Here is a 22,513-nt window from a genome sequence, read left to right as displayed (position 1 = left end):
ATGTTTCTTATGTTTTGTTTCTTTGCTGTTGTTTACTGAGTTTTTCTTCTTCTTTTTTTTTTTTCTTTCTCCCCTCTAGAATAAAATTATTTCTCTCAAGTTCAGAGGTTGTCTTGAGTCACAATTCACAGTTCCATGACTGCAGGGTGGACACATCCTAGAGCTGGTATCCATCCTGCAGATCTGGAGCAGGAACTTTGTAAGCTTCTATGTACTGTTTAAACACTTCAAACCAACAGATAATGAAATACCAGCACCTCTATTAGGACTGATATCAATAAAGAACACAAGGAATATGAAGATTGTCTATCAGACATTGGGTATATTTTTTGTGGAGGAATAGGAAAATAATTTAAAATATATGCTGTAAATGTGTCATTCCTTCAGTAAAACTCTGTTTAGAGAATAGATGGGAATCTTTCTTATGGGCATCTGGTTAAGCTTGTCCAGGTGACACAGTTAATGCCAGAAACAGACATATGGGGGACCACCACACAATGTCATTATTTTAAATACAGTTAAGAGAAACATTTTTAATCGCTTCTCCAAATTCCTACCAACCTTTTTTATTTTCTGCCAGACACACACATTTCTTTATTGCACTGTAGGACATATTTTTGATACTTCAACTCTCTGCAATTACATGGGAACATAAAGAATCAATGCCTTTGATTAAATGTTTCCTCAGTTCAACCCAGAATTATTCCCTTACAGTCTAAAAGACGTGGCTGTAATTAGAGTCACTCTGAAAAATGCCATTCATTTGTACTTCATGTCATAGAATCATAGAATGGCCTGGATTGAAAAGGACATCAAAGATCATCTAGTTTCAACCTCCCAACTAGATGATTTCACTAATATTTACTCAGGCCATCTATGAAGTTGTTGTATAACCTCCATTTGTGGAACTAACATTCATCACAGCTTTTAGTGCAGAGTAAACACTCAGTGATCAGGAAGCCAGCCTGCATATACCATTCCACCTCCATTGCAGATGTTTTCCATGATCTTCAAAAATGTCACTGCAGCTTTCCCAATGAATTTGAAAGGCTTTGCTCCAGTAGTAGTGAAAGCTATTCTAAGATAGGGCTCTGTTAAGATAACAGGGTAAGAAGGATCATCTCCAGTCCATTCTCTTATCCTTTAGCAAGTTCTGTTCCACCGAAAAGTAGTAGTTCTTGTTTTATTTACCCTTGTAGCCCTGACAATGGAAAGCTAAACTACAGCTCACGCTGTAACCAAAGCTGAGGTAGCTATCCTGAGCAGATAGCCATCTCCTGTATGGTCACAACAGCATGAAGCTCAGCAAACACCAAACACCTCTACTGAATCGAGCTATTTGCTAACACTGAATTGAGTGCTGCCAGAGCTGCTCATAGCACATGAAGAATTGTGTGGCTTTAGCAACTTACTGCAGTCCAGGTAGTTTCTGAGTTAAAGATTCTCTCTGGCTGCAACAACCATTCATCAGAAACACCAAATAGGAAAAAAAAACCTGGAGCTGGTGAGCCCCTCTTCCATTTTTTTCACCAAATGCATCACAGACTGAATTTTGTTAAAAGTCATATTCATACCTCAAACAGTGGAAACCTCTCCTGCTTTCATCCACTAACCTCAAGATACCACAACCCAAATACTGATTTTAAGACTTCTCCCATTCTGGTTGATTTTTGACACCTGGCATTTCCAAATGATGGAATAAATATCACTACCAAACAGAACACACAGGCATCAGTCTCAACTGGCCTTTCAAAAAAAAGTGAATAACCACGTATAAATTTTCAGTAGTTTTATTGAAAAATGCCTCTTTCATTTCAGAAATAAATAATATAAGGCAGTGAAATTCACAATTTGCAGTTAAAATATAAAAGCAGCAATTCTATATCCATAGTCTTGCAAACAATTTCCAACTGCTTTTGATAACTATGAAACATTGTATTCTGAAAAACAAATTCCATACTAAATATACAACATAAACATGCAATTCCATCTCTGCAGGATTGACTGCAATTTGGCATAAATGTTGCTGTGTCTACAAACAAGGAGATTTCAGGCATTAATCTGTATCCAGTTGATACAAAGATTTCAGCTACTTAATGTTTGTGGTATTTAAAGGAGATGTATAAGAGCAGTATATTCTCTGCAAAGTGTAACTAGGAATAGAAGAAAATGACAGTGATATTGGAAGGATAGAGAAGTTTGGGCTTCTTTCTTATTCAGCTAGATAATGCAGACTTGTGACCTGACTGAACTGCAAACATGCATTTGAAAAAGAAAAATGTGGAGCTAAAGCAGACAGTCCTCAAAAAACTTGCAGCAGCTCTGTGGTTATTTTTGTTTTGTTTTGTTTTTGTTTTCTTTTTTTTTTCCTTTTTTTTCTTTTTCTTTTTTTTTTTTTTAAACATTATCTTAAGGAAAAGGCAGCCCTGGGATAATTGAATGCAGATATTAACCAATACGCAGCCCCTGTAAGCAATAGTATTTTACAAGCATGCCCAGAGCATAACAAAGCTGCTAGTTACACATATTGCTATCCCCACACAAGCGAGATACAGAACAAGGGTGCGTCTGATATGAGAAGACCAGAAAGCTATAATATCGCCAAACAAACGATGCACTCTCCCTGTGTGTATCTGCAAATGCAAGTATAGCAAAACCAAAAACCACCAACCAACCCCCCCGAAAAAAACCACAAAACAAGACACAGATCTTTTATGGCTTTGTTTTTGCTTTTCTTGACAGCGATCTTTTCCAGCGCATGTGCTCAGGGTACTCTGGTGAATGCATTTCAACTCCATAGTCCTCATACTCGTCCTCTCTCCTTTCTGACTCCATAGGGACTATGAAGGGTTCACCTTCAGGCTGATAGGGTCCGCTTTCAGGCACGTATGGTTCTGGTTGAAAATAGTTGTCCGATTGAACATTATAGTTATCGCATGTCTTTGAATCCACAAATACCATGACAGTTAGTTTGTCTACACAATGTTAGTCCAATCTTATTTCCATATAATAAATATATAAATTAACAGTTCATGGGGGCACTTTTCAGTTTGGTTCATGAGTAACTTTGGCAGCAAAATATTAAAAACTTAAAAATTAATTTTGAAAGGCTTTGTATTTATAATACACAAAACACTGCAGAGTCTTAAATTATGCAAGGGACCGATTATTGTTAAAACAACAAAACACCAGACAACAAACAAACAAAGCAAAGCAAATAAAATTATTATTTTACAACTAATTCAGGAAACCCAAGCACTGGACTTTATTTTAAACTGTGTAATTAATGGAACACATGGAGTATGTAAAATGGACAGGTGGGCTCAGCATGTACTAATTTTCTCTGAGAATGGGAAAATAAATGTACACGTAACTATCACCAGCGGCAATATACAGTACATGTCATTTTCTTGTGCTGTCCCTCGAAACAAAGCGAGTTACAGCTGGTGCTTCAGGAACACCAAAAACTACAGCAAAACAGAAGAAAAATAATTATAAATCTTTTGTACTTATAACTGTAGTTACAGAATCCAGCAAGATTACATATAAAAAAAAAAGGCACATGCCCCGATTCTGACATGTTGGTAACAAGCAACAGACAGATAGATTTCTTACATTGTCAAAGATGTTATTCAGGCATACAGCAAGCAGCAGCAGGCTTTTATGCAAAAGCATCACATAGAGCTGTTAACAGATTTTAGCGGGTACGGTCCCATACAAATCATTTACAAGCCACAATTAGTTCACTATTTACAGAAGTCATTTCTCATTTACCGGGTTAAATCTGTCTCTTCAAAAGGCATTACCTTTGCTGGTTAGTAGTTTTATAAGCCTCCTTCACCACTGAGACTTTAGATGGTCTGGGTCTCTTTTTAAGAAAGAAAGACTATTTTATATTACTGAAATGCAACAGGCTTAATGAATTGACATCACTGATCTTTATCACATTCACAAGTTGTGTTAGTAAAAGGAATCTCCCCATTCTATGAGGCCAACATGGTTCAAAAACCATATCCGTGGTGAAAAATCCATACGGACTCATTTTCTAATAAGCACGTGCGCAAACATCTCAGAAACAGGATTTTCATGTATTCAAACTGTAAGCAGCACTGGCGACTTAGAAAATGTGTTAGCCGAAACCTGAAACAGGTCAAAGATGATGTTAGTCTTTTAAAAAGTCCATCTGATGTGCAAAAACATACTTTCATCCAACTAAATACATAACAGTTAATTTATAGGCATATATTTATATATGTATACGTATCTGCTTACTGGAAAGAAGAACACTGCTGAATCACAGGCACAATTTTCTTCCTTTTTCATTTAAATAAGAGTTTTTTGAGATATTCACAACTATCTAGCTCTTTGGCCAGCAGCACTTAGTCTGCAAGTGTGTACATATATATATATATAATTTTTTTTTTTCATGAGTACATGCACAATATACTAACAGCAAACCATATTCAATAGTAGTATCACATACACTAATTTTGAGATATTGCAATGCATACTTATTAATTTGTTAACAATAGTGTGGTCCTGCAGGATCCCCACATTAAAACACATTGGAATCTTTCCAGTCAGAATTGGTGACCCCGTATTTGGTTCCAGAAGCAGCCTACTGTTTTAAGATTCATCAGAGTAGAAGGCTGGTATGACCCAGGGCTAGTCAGAGACTCCATGATGTTTAACTCAGCAGAAATTGTAGCACAGTGGTGTTTTTCAGTTGCACTGTACCACCAAATGGATTTCCTTTGTGGAAAATTTTGATTTCAGGTATAAATTTGGTATAAATAATCCTGACATTGCTCAAAAAGAGACACACGGAAATTGCCAGCCACAGCATTCTTTTTATTTTTCAAGAGAAACATGGAGAATTCAACCTTGTTCTGAAGAAGATTGGAAGAGGTGGGGAAGGGGGGGGAAAGAAGAAGAGAAAATGGTCACTTAAATCCTATGCGCAACATTTTCAACTACTAACCTTCTATGCTAACAAAAAAAAAAAAAAAAGAAATACTTTGTTTCTTTGTTTCTACTTCCTATTTAAAGTGAATCACACATAACATCAACAAAATCTACATCCAAGTACACATGGCTGCTCATATGCCTGCAAGTTACAGTGAGGCAGGACTGCTCATTGCAGCTTTTTCCTCTACTCAGTATGTCCAGGCCAGCAGGACTGTCTCATGTAAAGCAACTCAATATGAACAGCCACATCTGTGAAGGCTATTTGTGACAAAGAGCAATTTGGTTGTTCATAACCTACCTGGGAATCCTTGGCCATTGTAAGGAATGCTAGCACACTGGGATGAATCACAATATCCTGGTGGCCCTGGAGGACCTCGAATACCCGCATTTCCAGGACGACCTGGAGGCCCGGGTGGTCCTCGTGATCCTGTGGAGCCTGGTGGACCTGTTCTGGATTCTCCCTGTGGACCTAATTTTCGAATTGAAAGGTTGGGGGGGTTATTTCTTTTAAGAGTTAGCTTGATAAAAACAACTAACATTACTGCTGTCTAGACTACACAGTCTATGTCTTTGGTGAGAAAACATTTGCATTTTATAGCTATATGAGGGTCAACAGAAAGAAAAACAAAACTAGAAATATGACTCATCATTAGTTGCTTCCCTGTGTGTGGCTTACATAAGGATTTTTTTCATGGAGACTGATTCAGTAAGGTTCCAGCCAAGCAAGAAACATCAATGAATTCTCTGGTTTATTTCCCCTCTGTGTAAGATAGGAAGATCTCAAGGGAAGCTACTAGATTAGACAAACACACTGGATTTCAATTAAAATATGGGAGTACATTAATTCTGCTACCCTGCAGCCCTAGGATAGATGAGGTAATGTTTTTTTTGGAACAGGTCTTACTATAGTTAGCAGAAAAGCAAAGCTTCAAGTAACTGGGGCTACAATTTGCTGCAAGCATCTTATGAGTCTTGTAACAAAAAAAACATATTTAGCCTAGTGAACTAAAAGCAGAAACAAATGATGCAGCTAATTTCAACCAAGGCATCAGTGAACAAAACTGCATGATAGAAAGAGCAAAAGCAACAGTGAAATCCTCAAACTCTAACATCTACTAATTCTGTATTTGGGCTTATTTTGTAGTTCTTGGACAATTTGCAGTTCTATAATTACAAATTAAAGTAAAAAAATGGATCCAGATACTCTGAATTTGTACAGTGTATTTTCATGAAATTTCACACTTTCACACAAACAAGCACGCCAGAAGACTAATCTGCAAAGGAAAGATAAATATCTGCTAGCCACATCCAAAAGTCTCTATAATTGCCCATTTCTGCAGGGTCTCCCAGTAAATCCTAATAAAAACCAAAAACAAGAAGTGCACAAAGTAAAGCACATTCTTTCACCATATACAGTCTGGTTCCCTATGAAGAAATGTTGCCTTTTCTCCTACTTTTCTGTAATCTGATTTTAATTAAAATGAAAAATATTTACCAGGTGGTCCTGGCAAACCTCGTGGTCCCTGAGATCCGGTCCCTCTTTCGCCTTTCTCTCCAGGCATTCCTACAGAATTTTTTTAAAAAGCAATAAAACCAAGGAAAGGAAACAACATCAATAAATATTTCTTCATGCTCAGTCACTAATATTAATATTTAGTTTCAATTATTTAATAGAATAGAGCTGGTCAAACCTTATTTTGTACAGATGTCCCAGTGTGTACTCAGGGAAATACTTAATTTGGATATAAATACACTAACCTAAAACCAAAGTAGGATGTAGAGTAATTTAGTGTAAATAAACTTTTTCAAAGCATAGAACAGTCTTTGAGACACTTAAAGTGTCACAGAACCTTATTATTTTAAAATGCCAACAGGAAGGTGTTTTCAAACTTGCACAGTTCTAATACGAAGTATGCTTTACACTTTCTTAGAAAGAGTTATGAAGAAACAACATTTAGAAAGTGCAGAATTCAGAAATTCAATATTTCTTGCTTTAATCCAGGCCTTCTTTTAAAGATGAGAGTAAAATTTATGCTAGAAAGTGTAACGCTAAGTCTATACTACAGTTGAGCAGCTGGAATAAGCAAAGGCAACACCATAATATGGCACAGAAACTTTATGTCACTGTAGTGATCCAAGGTAGCCACAAATTAGATATAGCCATACGTGCAAATTCTATTTAGAGTTGTGTCCCTCTCGCAGGGTAGTCCAAAGGGCCAATGACATAGAACTAATTCTTTCAACTCCTTTTTGTTCTTTGTAATGACTCACTTTCTCAATCAAATGAATATTCTGTAAAGAGCTGTGCTACTCCAAACAGCCTTTCAAGATGTAGTTGTTTAGTGCCAGAAAAGTTCTGAAAACATTCTCTTTCCTAGGATATCCTGTTCATGCTTGATACAGCAGCCAAAAAATTACACCAACTTGTGTTTTATGAAACATGAGAAAGGGAGAAACAGAGGACAGCACTGGTGTAATTAACCTTGTCCTCCAGGACATCAACATTTCCCAAGCAATCCAACTGACCTAACTGGCTTAAGTGTGGGCTTCACAGTCCGACATGGCAAAGGGATCAGACTTCTCTTCTGGCAGCCACTCCACTACACCCATTGTGAAATATACAGCTGCCTTGGACATTACCTCTTTCACCAGGTGGTCCTTGGACCCCAGGAGGTCCCGGGAATCCTGGTCTTCCTCCAGGTCCAGGCTCTCCTCTTGTCCCAGCAGCTCCTGGAGGACCAGGTGGTCCTGGTGGCCCTGGCTGGTTACGATTTGAATAATAATCGTTCGGGATTTGATTCAACATTTGATTGAATCGACTCATTTGGCCTTAAAATGAAAGAGAATACTTCAGTAAATCATGTAAAATGCATAAAAGTCTTTTCTCAGAGTGGGAAGGAATCTCTTCATTAAATCCTCTCCTTATGACCATTCCAAAAATTAGTGCCAGATTAATTAAGAAAACTTAAGATGAATGTCTGATAAGAAGGCTCAAAATAAATGGAGGAGGGAAAAAAGGAGGGTAAGTGGAACTCTGGAAGCTGACAACATTAACAAAAACTAATTCTAAAGCAATTAAAGTCACAAAATAAGCAGTTGTTTACAATCTGCTTTCTCCTCAGAGCTGTAGTCAGACATTGTTTCTACTCTGAAAAACAGAAAAGATTTGTCCCAGTTCAAACAGGGAAGAAGATTTCTATGCAGTCTTAAAGCTCTGAAATTTTCACAGACATGGGATAAATTACTTATGTAGATCAAACAGGACACTCTGATGCACATGAATTTAATTTTCAATGAAAATTCTCTTTGAACAAGACCAACAGCATTGCATAGCTATGCAGAAAGGAGCCCATTGTGTGAGGGGCCACATCTATTCTTCCCTGATCTGTGCCATGCGCCAATGCCAGCATAACCCCTAACCACACTTTCATGGGATGCAGAGCTGCACTCTGTAACTACTCCCTGTGTGGCAGTAGAGGACTGGCATTCCATTCAGTGTCCTTATTGAAAAATATATCATTTTTACTTGCATAGCCAATATTTGCCCAAAGTTAATCTGTCATTTCCCACTAGTAAAGCACCTGCTTTTCTCACAGATTCCCTCCTGAAGATAAGACCTGATTAATGTGAAAATGTATATTTATTTTATAACATTTTTTCCACCAAATCATTGGCACTGGACAACAGTCATATTACTCAAGCCTGTTTTGTGTGCAGCCAGTATCCCTTCCATGTGAACCACTGTTTTCTCTTTTAACAAGGAATCTGGTAGATTAATATGAGAAACAAAGTTTACCATTTATCAATTGTTCACAAACTTGTCGTGCAACTGCTCGCATCATGTTCTGAGAAGCAATGTCACCCTAAACAATCAAAATCAAAACAAGGGTTTTGTTACAAAGTATCTGTGCTTTTAGAGAGATAGTGCTTCATTAAAATGATCTAACAGAAAATGAGTTTAAAGTGTCTACTTACTCTGTCACCTTTTTCTCCCTTCAATCCAGGTGTACCCTAAAGCAAAAACATTACAGCTATTATTTCATACTGCAAAATAGATGGCAGCATACTTGCATGGGAACATAGACGAAGAAGGTCCAAAGTAGAAATAGTACAGGGAAAAACAAACAAACATTGTAAGAATACTAAGTCCTGTACTTCAGAGCTATTACCTAGAAGAACTACACCAAGACAGACAAAGACATCTACCAGATGTACTAAATACCCAAGCATCTGCTAGGTAAAGCTTTCTCATCTGGAAATTAGGTAAGATAGACGTTTATGTATGATGTATGGATGCAAATTGTGCCATGGATCTTCTATTTTCAAGTGGTTTTCAGATCATTAAATTATGTTCATTTTATACTTGGGAACTTTTCACTAAATACCATAGGTTTTTGGTCCAGGAAAGGGATTCATCAGATCAGTGCATCTCAAGCCACATTCTGTCAAGTAAAAGCTTAATCACTCCAGGGATGAAGCAGCCATGGGACACGCAGTTCTAAAAAACCTTCTGACAGTCAAGAAGACAGACCTGGTCCTCCTTGAACTTTATATTTCAGAGGTGCTAATGGAGGAGCCAAGAAAGACAGGACAAGCAGTCATCTTCTGTGCATGATCAAACACATAGAGGGAGAAGAAAAAGATCTGAAGAAAAAAATTCAAATGAGGGCCAAAGAAGCTGATATCTTCTGACAGAGGAACACACTGGAAGTTTTAAAGCTGAATTTCTAGCCTCACATTTCTGTAAATGCTGAATATCCTTGTATGATTTATATGTGACTGTTTATTTTAAGTCTTAAGCCAACTCAGAATTAAAGCAGAAAAGATAGGAAGAATAGTACGTGTCTAGGAAGGGGTAGCTGTCTCCTTGAACCCACACTAAAGAAACTAGCTGTGGTAAGAGTGCTATGCACAGATAATACATAAGACAGATAGAGATGACTTTAAGTGTTTATTCTATTTATTGTGACAGCTTCCCCACTATCTTGCCAGTGTTTCTAGTCTTAGAATAACTAGAGCTGCTTTATAGTTGTCAGCATTTGCAAAGTACTAACTGTTGCCTAAAGTTATTTCTATCTGCCTTTGAATATTGTTTTAGTTTCTTTCATTTTCAAGCGTATTGTACAAGAAACCAACCAGGAGGACTGATTCTAATTTATATATATATGCGTGTGTCTATTCCTGGAAAAACACCAAGTATACCATAAGGATGTTTTTAAGTGCTGAACTAGAGATATGTACACACAATTTACTCTGCAAACACAGTTGTGCATGCACCTCCCACACTCTGCTTGAGATTTTAGTCTTATGTTTGCATTCCACTGCTAGTGAAGAAAAGCATCAAGAGAGAAAGCCATATTTTCTTAGGAAAATTTAATTACAATGCTTGATACGATGGAATTGTAAAGATTTTCAAAATAAACAGTGGTGATCTTACAAGGGTGTTCATGGCTTATTTTGGCCTATTTTATGTGATACTGGCCACAGTAAAAATTGTAGATACCCATTTAAAATAAGAACATCATCACATTTACAGTCAATTGCTTTAGCCACTGGGTCACTCTGAGATATTTAAAAATCTGCAAAGTGTTTTAAAACTCCTCTTTCAGTTTCGACATCAGAAATACAAAAGAAATTTATTATTAAAAAAATAATAATAAAACCAACCCTGCATCTACCACAAGTCCTGCTTAGGAAGCTGTCATACATATGGCCCTTCCAGTGCTCTTCAGTATTCACAGAAGTAAAAGTCACATGTGTGACAAATTCCAGAGTAACACAAATAAAACTTCACCCTAAACCATGGTTTTTGAAGTGGCCAGTGTGAGTTTTATAGGCGATTTCAGTGGAAGCAGAGTTAAGCCACAGCTGAGCCTTTCTAAACATCTGTCCTAAATTCATCTGCCACATGTTCAAAGCACACTACTTGTTAGTTCAGCAAAAAGGTACTACTGTGAGTTCAAATAGGTTTTCACTTGTAGATTAAATTAAAATTTGAGCATAAACTATATTTCCAGTGCTCTCCACATAGGTGCACAGACACCTAAGTATTGCTGTTTTTTACATCTTTATATTTCTTTAAGGAGTCTGTTTATCACTATTAGCAAAGCAAAGGCTGTGTGGGCTGCAGCTGTTTTTCATTCTTACAGTACCCACAAATAAATTTCAACACAAGACAACAAAACATTCCACTGCAGTCATGGAGGATACAGTTCAAATACAGTGGCATTGTTTCATAAATTTCCATCAAGGTTTTGGACCAAAAAATCCCATGAGCTATGTCAAGGTGTGAACACAGTATGCTGTCCGAACTTCCCTGCAGCAGTGATACATGCACTTACCCTCTAACATGCCATGGAAAACATGAGGTATTAATGAGTTAAGCAGTTGCTATATAATTTATTTGCATCATACATCACAACTCGTTCATGCAAAATTAATTGTATAGACTCAATGAAAGATTTAGAATGGTCAGACTATGAATGCATCACTTTGCTAAAGATGAGACAGTTACTAATATGCATCCCATATGCCAATAAAATTGAGGCGTATTCTCTCTCCTCTGTCTTTTATTTTCATTTCATTTTATTTCATTTCATCTTTCATCACTGATTCATTATTTCATTTCATCCTAAAAGACTAGATATTACGAAAAAATTCTTTACTGTGAGGGTGGTGAACAGGTTACCCAGAGAGGTTGTGAATGCCCCCTCCCTGAAAGCATTCAAGACCAGGTTGGATGGGGCAGGGAGCAACCAGATTTAGAGGGAGGTGTCCCTGCCTATAGCAGGGGGGCTGGAAATAGATGATCCTAAAGGTCTCTCCCAACCCAAACCATTCTATGATTCTATGATTCATTTATATTATTTTTCTGTGAAGTCCACAGGGAAAAAAGGTCTATCCTTCAGCAAAGCCATTTGATGAAACAGACCATGAATCTGTAAATGTCATAACCAAAATAAACTTCAACAATTAAAACCACTAGGAAAATGTTACACTGTTATCTATCATTCTCTAATGAAAACCATGCCTCTGAAATATCTACTGATTAAAATTACAGGTTTTTTACTGCATAAATCATTAACAAATAACCTGGTGTTTCTCCTTCTGCTTACAATTCAGCAGTTTTTGCAATTTAATGAAAGTCTATTTACTAGAATTTTTTCTGCTAAGTACGCATTTATAATTCCTACTCATTTTATTGTCATTCCTCTCGAGGCTTTGATAGAACAACTTTGTTTTGCTTTGACCAGAAACTACTTAACCACTGCATCTTCACTCACTAGGTTGCACTAGGTAAGTGCAATCTTTAGAAATCAGATTATTAGACTCCAATTTCTAGTTCATTGTCGTGGCAATATTTTAATTCCTTAAAATGCCCTCTTCAAATGGGAAAAAAAAAATAATAAAAGAAGTGACAAGCTTAAAATGTTTAAGGTTATATTCTACTTCTGAAACTATTTTTTCTGACTAGTCAAGAGTTCTTCAGACTGCCTTCAGCCAAAAGCCATGATGGTGAGAGAAGATGTTGCTCCAGTAACAAAGGCACAAACTTGCTCCAGTGCATTGCAAACAAATGTCCTCCAGCTAGAAAAATGCTGAGGCTATTCATTAACTGTAAGCAATATACAGTCAACTTTACAATTCACTGAAATCCAATGAGCCTCATTATTCAATGTGACCCTGCAAAGAGACATTGACTTAGACTTATGGTTGGAAACACCTAGGCTATTCCTAACTAATCTTAAAACATAAAAATTAGAAGCTGACTGCCTACATTAGCAACAAAGTTCATTTTTCACTTGAGTATATTGGAGACATGATTTCAAAAAGATAATTACAACTGCAATTATTGAGTTGCTATTTGCATCTTCCTCTCACTTGGCTACATTCTGCTGAATTTGTTTATTTTCTTTTAAAAGACGATACCAGGCAATTTACCAAATGTTCACCAGCATTTTGAGAAGCAGCAGCTGCTGCTGACGTTCTACTTTGTTGATATCCTTTGCTGAAGGAGTCACTTGGGGTCAGCGCAAGGAAATGCTAGTTTGTGCTGCATGTGGGATTTTTCTGAGCTGTGGAATGGAGGCTGGGGTTGCAGCAGAATTCTACAGCTGAAGATGGACAAAACAAAAGAAAGTTCCTATTTTCACTTTAAAAGATAATGCATTCAATTGTTTTCCCCAAATGAATGCTTACTACCCACAAGATCTGCCAGTTTTCTGCTTTCAAAGCACCATCTTTTTGATACCTCATGTAGGATCTCTGCATAGCTAGATGAAAAATTAGTGAATACACTCCAGCAGAGAATGGAAAATGCTTTAAAAAATGTATTTTATTCAGAACAAATGTCTCTTTTATGAGCTTAAGATTACCCTTTAAGTTTTCACAGTCTGTTTGGTTCTGGAACTGCCAGTCCTAATACCACCTTATATATTAAACATAAAAGTCTTGCACTGTTTCCTTAGGACTTCCTAGATCAACAAAGTCAGACCCTGTTGTCACAAGCACAAAGTCTGTTTTATTAGCAAGTCAGCTCCACCATAAGAAGGAAGTCTGCTCACTCATTTCTATTTTTTTTTCCTCACTCCTATAAAACAACAGTACCATCCATTTTTCTCCTTTGATAGTCCAAGATCTTCCGTTTTCCATTACATTTATACACAGAAAGCGTACAGCCATTTCTTCTTCATCCAATATCCTCTTCTAGCTTAATAGCCCTTTCTTAGCCTTGAAGGTTTCTGCCACATGATATACGTGTGTTGACTTAGTAATACCTAATTCTCTCTCACTGACCAGAAAGGCAAATGAAGATATTTCAGTCTTTTCTAGAATAAACTGTATAGATTACTGACTCAGTTATGCTCTTCCTTTCTCAGTCATTTTGTTACTACACTGAAAACCCACATATGTTTCTCCTGGAAGTACCTAAAAAGCAGATTACAATGTCAGATTTCCTATTTTCATGACAGTAGAGTTAATGCCTTAAGCTTCAGCTTGTTTCAGTGTCAGTATGTGTTGAGGCAGAGAAATGCTGGATAGTGATAGGACAAAGGGGAATGGTTTTAAACTGAGACAGGGGAGATTTAGGTTAGGTATTAGGAGGCAGTTTTTCACACAGAGGTGGTGATGCACTGGAACAGGTTGCCCAAGGAGGTTGTAGATGTTTCTTCCCTGGAGGCATTCAAGGCCAGGCTGGATGTGGCTCTGGGCAGCCTGGTCTGGTGGTTGGCAACCCTGCACATAGCAGGGGGGTTGAAACTAGATGATCATTGTGGTCCTTTTCAACCCAGGCCATTCTATGATGATCCTACGACTCTGTGTTTACAGACACATTAGTGGTGTGGTCTACCTCAGCTTAGCATCTTAGTGGTATTTCACACATAAGGAGAAAGCTTCAATTGAATGCATTCAATGGGAGTATAACTTTAATTTTCATGCAACAGTGTATCCTTGGTCTGGGATGTTATGTGCTGTACTTTGAAGGGGTCTATCACCTTACTTGTGAAACCTTACAGATTGTATGAATAGAAGAAAAAATGGCATGATCTAGTTGAAAATTATTTGTATCTCTCAGCAGCAATGTGAAGCCTCCTTATTTGTCTCCAGGACGTGAAGTTACAAATTCAGCCAGGCATGAGCTATGACTCAGGACATTACAAGTTGCATTTGGCCATGAGGCTGCACCTTTGGAATTCTAATGCGGGACACAAAGGAAAGCATTGAAATTCTGTCCACTGGACAGGAGTCTGATAAAACATCTGTGCAAGGTGCAAGCCAGAATTCCTGCTGGGATCTGTTCTAGAAACATAAGAATTGCTAAATACGATGCACAGTGTCACATTACAAGAAGCAAAATAATCAGAAAAAAACAAATTCTAACTGAAAGGAACTCAGTGTAGGAAAACCTATGCATGGCACTTAGACAGGCATTGACTGCCTTGTAAGCAGATTCCCTTCTAGTCACATTATTTACCTTCAAAATATCTTTGCTGCTGCAATGGGACAGCAATTCGGTATCCAAGGTGAAGGAAAATTCAGATAAACCTGGTACTTTGGTGCTCATATGTTGGTAAACCACAGCACCTTATGTCCCATCAACTATGACCTAGCATGAATATCACATGAAGCAGCTTAAAATCCTTTCTAAAATATCTAGTGTCCTCCACTGCAAAGAAAATAATATACAGGCTGACAAAAGCAGACATTTCAGCAAGAGTATGAGAAAACAACCCAGCTTCCTAATGCTCTTAGGAACTTGAGTTCGTAATCATCAAGCTGCCTAGCCTACTGTATGTATTCCTCCAAATTATCTATCTGCCATATACACCAAGATATTGAAGTGGGATGGAAAATTTTTGCTGACTGACAGACATGAAGAAACAAAAAATGAGTGACTGCACATTTTAGTTGTTGTCTCCACACCTGAATCAAACATAATTTCTCAGAGATCCTATAAATTAATCCAGTTCAAATCTCTCCTGAAACTTTCACCCTATTCAAAGTGTACTTACTGTAGAGGTTTGAATAAAATCCATGGAACCTACTCTCAAATAGTCTTAAAATCACATTGTAGAAAGCCAAAACATGTGCAAACAAGAAGTGATTATATAACATTACCAAAGATTTTCCACCTTCAGCCATGTACTTTTTTACTACACAAACACACACACATGACTTTCCAGCCATTTTGCTGACCCCATTCTTCAAGCTTATGCAGTGTAGGAATATATGTCTTGGCACATGATAGTCTACAATCTTTTTAGTGGAAACCAGAGACCACAGTTTCCAGCCCCAACTATTAAACTCAGCAAAAAGTCATATTGTAAAAATAAAATTTTTGAAAGAAGGCTTGTGGTCTTAGGTCAGCTTCACTGTATTAACCACTGTCATAAGTGCAATACAAGCATTTAAAATAAGGGTAAGTCTTATATTCACCAACAGTATAATTTTAAAATTGATACTCCAAGAGTATCATTATCTTACTGGTGTCCCACGGTCTCCTGGTTTCCCTGGCTTTCCACTTGGACCAGCAACTCCTGGAACTCCTGGGGCACCCTACAGCAAAAGATATGTAAAATGAATTATAGAAACCCACTATGGTGTAAGTGATGATAAGAAACATGATATGGTATTAAAAAGATCAGAACAGTACTGAAAAGGGCTCTCATCAGTTTCTTCTTCTGTTAGGTATATGCCAAGCTTGAAAAATTCTCTCCAGGAAAAAAAAAAAAATTCTTTATGGAAATATGTTCTTTTATGTAACAGGCATTTCTGAATCTAAAGATGCAGAGATATCTACTGAATTTTCATATCTCTCTTAGCAATAGGTTCCTGAAGGAATACAATGCATTTATGCCTTCTAACTTTCTCTAGCAGGTGTGCAATCCATTTAAAAGTCCATTACAGTGAGTCCATAAAATTCATTACTACTAGATTAATATAAACAAAACATCAGTGCTAGGTTATGTGATAAAATCTCACCTCTACATCCACAGAGGAGCACAAAAAGACAACAGTAGGGAAAGCAGGAGAAGTCCAAATTAATACCCTGCCCTGGTAACTCCTAGGTCTATCACAGAAACTAGTTGGTATCAGTAGATTTAGCAGAGCTTTTAAAGTTTGTGGTTAAAGAAGGTGATAAAGTGCTTATTTCCTTTTTTAACATTGAAAAAAAAAATAATTTCAAAACCACTGGAAATCAAGTGGGTAAAAGCAATGAAAACCAGACTTAAACTCTCCTGAATGTTTATGAATAGAAGCTCTATACAGCTCTCTGCTCACCTTTTACTAATAGTTTATCAGATCCATTTGGGATATTAAACAAAGGATCCATTTTATATGTAACAGAATTTAGAAATGTTATCGTGGCTCTCTCTTGGCTCAAGTCTCTTCATTCAATGTATACCAAAGACAAAATTACATATTTACCGCTGGTCCTGGTGGGCCTCTGGGACCTGTGGGACCATCTTTTCCTGTGAAACCCTATTCAAAAACAAAAGCATGATAAGAGATTAACCTAAGATTGTAGCAATCGCACTTAGAATTATTTAATCACAATACTCCTGATTAGTACTAGCATGTATTTTTAAAACTATCCACAATGATATTTACAAAAACAGCCATAACAGCTAGAGTACGGAAAAGTTATATATGGAACAATAAGCTTGAGCCAACTTATATATTCAGCTGCTGTTGATTAACTGAGGATAGAATCAATATGTATTAAATTAATATTTTAAGAAAAGGAATTGCTGCTTTATACTAGAGGAGGATTTCTTTTTCTGTTCTCTCACTTACAGATAAACTGGAAATCCTGAGATTTCTACTTAAATGATGAATAACAGAACATCTCCCGCCCAACTACTCTCCTTTCAAAAAGGGATGCTGAGAAATCCCACTCCCAAACTAACAGTGATGATCCATGGCTTGTTAACAACCCAACACTCCCATGGTATGTTCTTCGACAAATGCCTATCATGTGGTGCTCCATTCTGATTTCTGGCTATCAATACCCAGTAAAGCACAACTATAAATGCATATATCAGCTATTAATTTAGACTATTAAAGTAAGTCATTGCTTCAGTCATCTCAAGAGTAATGTGACAGTGTGAAGACAAAAGAGATTTGCTCAGTTGGTTCCAAGGAAGAGAGAGATTGCAACAACCTGTAAGCATGCTCTTGATTATGAAGACATTTCAGAATTCCCCCATCCAAAATTCTTAGCTCCAAATAATCAAGGGTTAAGGAGAAAACTTGACCTTCACACTAAGAACGTTACAGTCAGATTGTTTAAGGATATAACATTTTGCTGATGTCAAGACAAGTATAGCTTTCATGAGATCTCCTACAGCAATAGTATGTGAAAGACAGCAGGATTGAGCACCTCAGCAGACTCCTACTCAGGAGACTCACTGCTCATCAAGTGCAGGCACCTGAGAACCTGTTCAGGACACAGGACAGTCAGTCTTGCAATTTAAAAAAAAAAAACTATCCTGCTACCCTATGGTTATCTGGAGACGTTTTCACCTGCAAGTTTTTCCAGTCCCTCCAATTTACCTCTTCCGGTTGTATATAGATAAAAGGACTCTCTTTGAAAAAGTACTTGAAAACAGAAAGCTATGATAAAGAATTCAAAAAACAACAACAACAAAAACAAAACAAAAAACCCCCACTATATTATGTGGTCTTTCAGGAAGGTAACTGAGGAGAACTTACTTACCCTTTCACCTGGAGGTCCTACAGGGCCAGGTGGACCAGGTAAGCCTGGGGTTCCCTAGAGAGAAAAAAGAAATAAAGTGCATCAGAAACAGAACAAATGTATCCGCTATGCTAATTACCCCAGTTTAAATATTAGTCTTAATTAACACATTTAAATATTAGTCTTTAATTTCACTTTTTGACATCTATTAAAATAAATCATTTAGGAGGAACAATTTATTTAATATATATGATACAAGAATCTTCAGCCTAACTTGCATTTCTACTGCATTTTACTGCATTCTCTTAAACTTCAAACATAATTTTTGAGTATTACAGCCAGAAGTCAGACATGTCATAATTATTCCCTTTACAAACATGTCTAACAGACGTCAGCTAATCTTTTAACAACAGGTGCTAAACTCCAACTGCAGTCACTGGTTAGAGTGTTTCTAAAGAAACAAAAAACTAGATTCTTCCTTTATTGTTCCTTTCTCTGTTGTACTATCTTTTAACACTGTGTTGCTTTATAGTGGACATTGTAAATTCTCTTCCTCGTAGCTTCTGGGTTAGGAATAAACACAAAAATAGTACACGCAGGAATGATCTCACTCAACACTCTGTAGGATAGGGCAACTATTGTAGGAACCAACACTGAACTGCCTTGTATTATATGGTCCATTTCTTCCCCCTTTCCATCTCATCTCACTATGCTTTTAACTGTAGCATGTCTTTTAACAGGTTATTGCTGTCTAAGTGTACATTTCTCAAAGTTATAAGGACTGAAAACACGCATAAACAAATCACACAATTAGTTGCGGAGCTCATTAGCCTAAGAAAATCTGAATTCCAAAAGTAGAAGGCAATTAGACAACTCTACTGAAGAAGAGCTCTGCAAAGGTTCTGCAACCTGTAATTTAGGAAGACACTTAACTACAAGGTGGTCAGAAGACTTTACTGTGTAGATATCAGTGTACTTTTCCTAATCCAGCATTCTTTCCTTGTACATTCACAATTGGCCTGATGTATATTTGGTTTGACTCAATACAGCTGTTCTTTTAATTTTGCTCTGTTTTTAATGGTTTAGAATTTTCTACATTTCAGATTACTAAGTGTAACACAATAATGTTTCCAAACTATTGCTTAGGAAGGTATGAAAAATTTCTATGATTCCTAGTGATGTCAAAGGCAGCTGTCCAGCAGCCAATACACATAAGGAATAGTGTGAAATAGCAATGTTTTTTTGTTTGTTTGTTTGTTTGTTTTTAAATTAAGAATTAACTTACTGATCGTCCTGGTAGTCCAGGCTGGCCAGCATCACCTTTCATTCCTTGACGACCCTATGATATTCATAAATGTTCATTAGAGATTCTGAACTGCAGAACAGAGTATCAAAATAACTGATCAGTGTAAGCAGACACCAAAAATTACTCCAACACATCTCAATGAAGCAGTCCATAAGCCATCTATGTACTATGGGAAAAAATAGATACATATACCTCTTGATTGAAGTAATACTCATAAACATTTGCAAACACAGGACAACTAGCTGATATTATACTAAAAACACAGGAGAGAAGAAAGGAGCACAGATTTCGATACAGAAGCATCAGAGACTTTTCAGTAAGAGAGACTATAATATTACTGTCTCCACAAGCAGCAAGGTAGGAAAAGGTGATATGTTTTCACCTCCCCTATCTTTCTCAGCTGATAAATGGAGCCACCCACACTCACAAGAAAAAGTAAAGACTGGGTCTTCTTTGAGGATGACATTTTTTCTCTGACCTATAAACTAAAACTTCTAGGACACAAGGTGTGGGACCATATAAAGAAGCACTGTATTATCTTTCACAACCTCCTTGCATTCCACGTATACTGCAATGTTGTAGTATAGCTGTGTAGTTTAAGACCACATGACAGGAATTTGAAAATACAATACTTAATATAATACAATTTGTAAGCATAGCCTGACAATGTAAATTGCAAATTGACATGAAAAACAAAAATCCATGACTCATGAGAGTCATTATAACTTCTCCTTAACTAATGAGAAGTTCCAAGTTTCATGTCAGTTCTGTTGCTGTTCTCATTTTCCAAAGGTGTTCAAACTGAATATGGCAAGTGCTTTTATATCACGCATATAAAAGGACTATGTTTGGCCTTTCTTGCTGTTTGGTATCTTTATGTTATCTTAACAAAGCTTTTCCTTCCCATATCTAACTACAACAAGAAAAATAGGCGTCTACACTGGTTAACAGATTTTTTTTCACTCTGTCCTACAAAAGAGAAGATGGACCTAATGTCTACATAGATGCACAGACCGAGAAGGTGAACTGCCTTCAAATGCAAAATGAGACAGTGTGCGATGAGATACTAATTCTATTTTTTCATAAGCTTTACATTTTATTAAAAGATTTCGTTAAAAAAAGCTTCTGGTTATACTAAAATATTCCAGATGTACCTAATCAGGAATTATATTCCTGCTTTTTAGACAGTAACTTATTAAAATACAGATAAAGATGTCTTAATACATTCAGAATGTAGACAAAGGGTTCCTGTGCTATCTGCTTTAAAAAGCACAATCTAGTGACATTCCCTTGTGTTAACAGAATTAAGCTCATAACACTTATACTTTAACTGTATATACATTAAATGAAAAGTAGTCCTCCGCTAAAATATACATTCTGTCACCAAGAATCCCTCAAGGAACTAAGAGCTATTTTGGATGCCTAAAACTAGACACATATTGCCTCTGAAATTCTGAGTAATGGTTTAAGCATATAAAATAGAATTTGGACATGTGAACCTGTGATACAATTCAGAACAGCATTGCACACTTAAGTTTCCTGCACTACAGTCTGATAGTTATGAGTCATAGAACTTTAAAGCCTAGAAACTGTATAGAAATGTTGTAGAAGAGAAAATGCTGTAACACAATATGCATCACAGCAATCTGATCCCGTGCCTTCATAAGCACTTTATAAGCACATGCAGCATCCAGAAGGAGATTCTACTGTAATGGAAAAGACTTCTTTTAGATAAAGACTTGTTTCACAGTACTACTGTATCACAGGAAAAAATGAACATTAGTTCAAAACTGCTACCCTTTTCCCAAGACCACTGACCCAATGACACTGTTACCCACACTCCAAATGGCCACTCACCGGTTCTCCTGGGATTGAAAGCCCGTTGGGACCCTGAGGACCTGGAGGACCTTGGGGGCCTGGAGGACCTGTCTCACCACGAGGACCAGGTGGCCCCTTATAGCAGAAAATTAAAACAAGATTATAAATGGCAGCATTTTCTTACATCTGTAAAGGCAAAGTCCTTTGGGTTAGGAGCTTAGAGTAAGTGAGCAGCCTGCAGACCCACTGATACTTAGAACACAATATTCTCTGATTCAGGTTGGCAGTCACAGGCCAACACATGCTTCCTGGCAGTCTTAAGTGGAAGTATAGCCATCTGCTCTGTACAGAACAAAGGACAACAATGCTGCAGAATGTGTAGTACCACCCCCACAAATATGATCCAGTCCTCTGATGTGCAGTCAATAGTCTTTGAGATATATATACTTAGGCTACGTATACATAGTCTTAAATATCTGAACTACACATAAATAATATTATCAGTTAAATTTTTAATATCAATTCTTAGCTCAGCATGGAACTTAGCGTATAAATTTTCATATAGGCAAGTATATCACAATGTTACAAATGCATTCCAGAAAGATACTTACAGATGATCCAGTCAAACCCCTTTCACCTCTGGGACCTTTAGCACCTGGGCCACCCTAAATTAAACATTTGGAAAGAAAATGTATTTCTTAGTTCAGAGAAAGAAAAAGTACATCACACTGGTAAGTTATTAATCCTTTTTAATCAAATTCTTACATGAAAGATCAAAATTATGAAGTGTACAGACCACAGTGCTAAAGAGTATAAAAGATGCATTACATAGAAATTCAGGAAGCCATATAAGTGTCAGACTAGCCAATTCAACGCATTAAAATTATTGTCAATTTTGTCTTTGCAGATCTACACTTCTTTAATTTATATTCAGTCTTTTTAGATAGAGGAATCAAGTCTCTGTGTACCTCTCTAGTGGACTGCTAGACAACTTAAACAGGCTTCATACTACTCACACAGTGTTTGGCGTCAAAACAGAAGGACTACTGGGCTGAACACAGCTCCCTTATATTCATAGTAATTGGTAGAAGTATACCTATAGATTATTATCAAGCCACATTAAAAACAGTCACTAATTTATTTGCCTGATAATGACTCTTTCCTTGGAATGAAATTCTGACCTTGTAATTAGGAAAAGCATTTGCACATTTCACTAAAAC

The 22,513-nt window shown here is 36.9% G+C and overlaps 1 protein-coding gene across 5 annotated transcripts in view; it reads right to left on the bottom strand.

Moving 5' to 3' along the window:
* Positions 1 to 1,774: 1,774 nt before the first annotated feature.
* The window catches only part of COL12A1 (collagen type XII alpha 1 chain), a 99,824-nt gene continuing 79,085 nt past the window's right edge, over positions 1,775 to 22,513 (bottom strand). Inside the window, exons 55-67 of one of the 5 annotated variants that reach the window (XM_090136135.1) lie at positions 21,905 to 21,958; positions 21,333 to 21,428; positions 19,455 to 19,508; positions 18,191 to 18,244; positions 16,900 to 16,953; positions 15,955 to 16,026; positions 8,944 to 8,979; positions 8,765 to 8,831; positions 7,609 to 7,797; positions 6,464 to 6,532; positions 5,267 to 5,437; positions 3,807 to 3,868; positions 2,720 to 2,894 (exon numbers count right to left, since the gene is read on the bottom strand). In XM_090136135.1, the coding sequence (XP_089992261.1) occupies positions 3,852 to 3,868; positions 5,267 to 5,437; positions 6,464 to 6,532; positions 7,609 to 7,797; positions 8,765 to 8,831; positions 8,944 to 8,979; positions 15,955 to 16,026; positions 16,900 to 16,953; positions 18,191 to 18,244; positions 19,455 to 19,508; positions 21,333 to 21,428; positions 21,905 to 21,958 (933 nt within the window). In that variant the 3' untranslated portion in view covers positions 2,720 to 2,894; positions 3,807 to 3,851. Of the gene's footprint in view, positions 4,890 to 5,266; positions 5,438 to 6,463; positions 6,533 to 7,608; positions 7,798 to 8,764; positions 8,832 to 8,943; positions 8,980 to 15,954; positions 16,027 to 16,899; positions 16,954 to 18,190; positions 18,245 to 19,454; positions 19,509 to 21,332; positions 21,429 to 21,904; positions 21,959 to 22,513 lie in introns of all 5 variants that reach the window. The other 4 variants (XM_031610772.2, XM_090136136.1, XM_031610773.2 and 1 more) reach the window with 4 other exon arrangements.

The sequence above is a fragment of the Phasianus colchicus genome, chromosome 2 (assembly GCF_987193195.1).
Source record: "Phasianus colchicus chromosome 2, bPhaCol1.hap1.1, whole genome shotgun sequence".
Lineage (NCBI taxonomy): Eukaryota > Metazoa > Chordata > Aves > Galliformes > Phasianidae > Phasianus > Phasianus colchicus.
The sequence above is the reverse complement of the archived record's forward strand: the minus strand, read 5'-3'. Positions and strand labels throughout refer to the sequence as shown.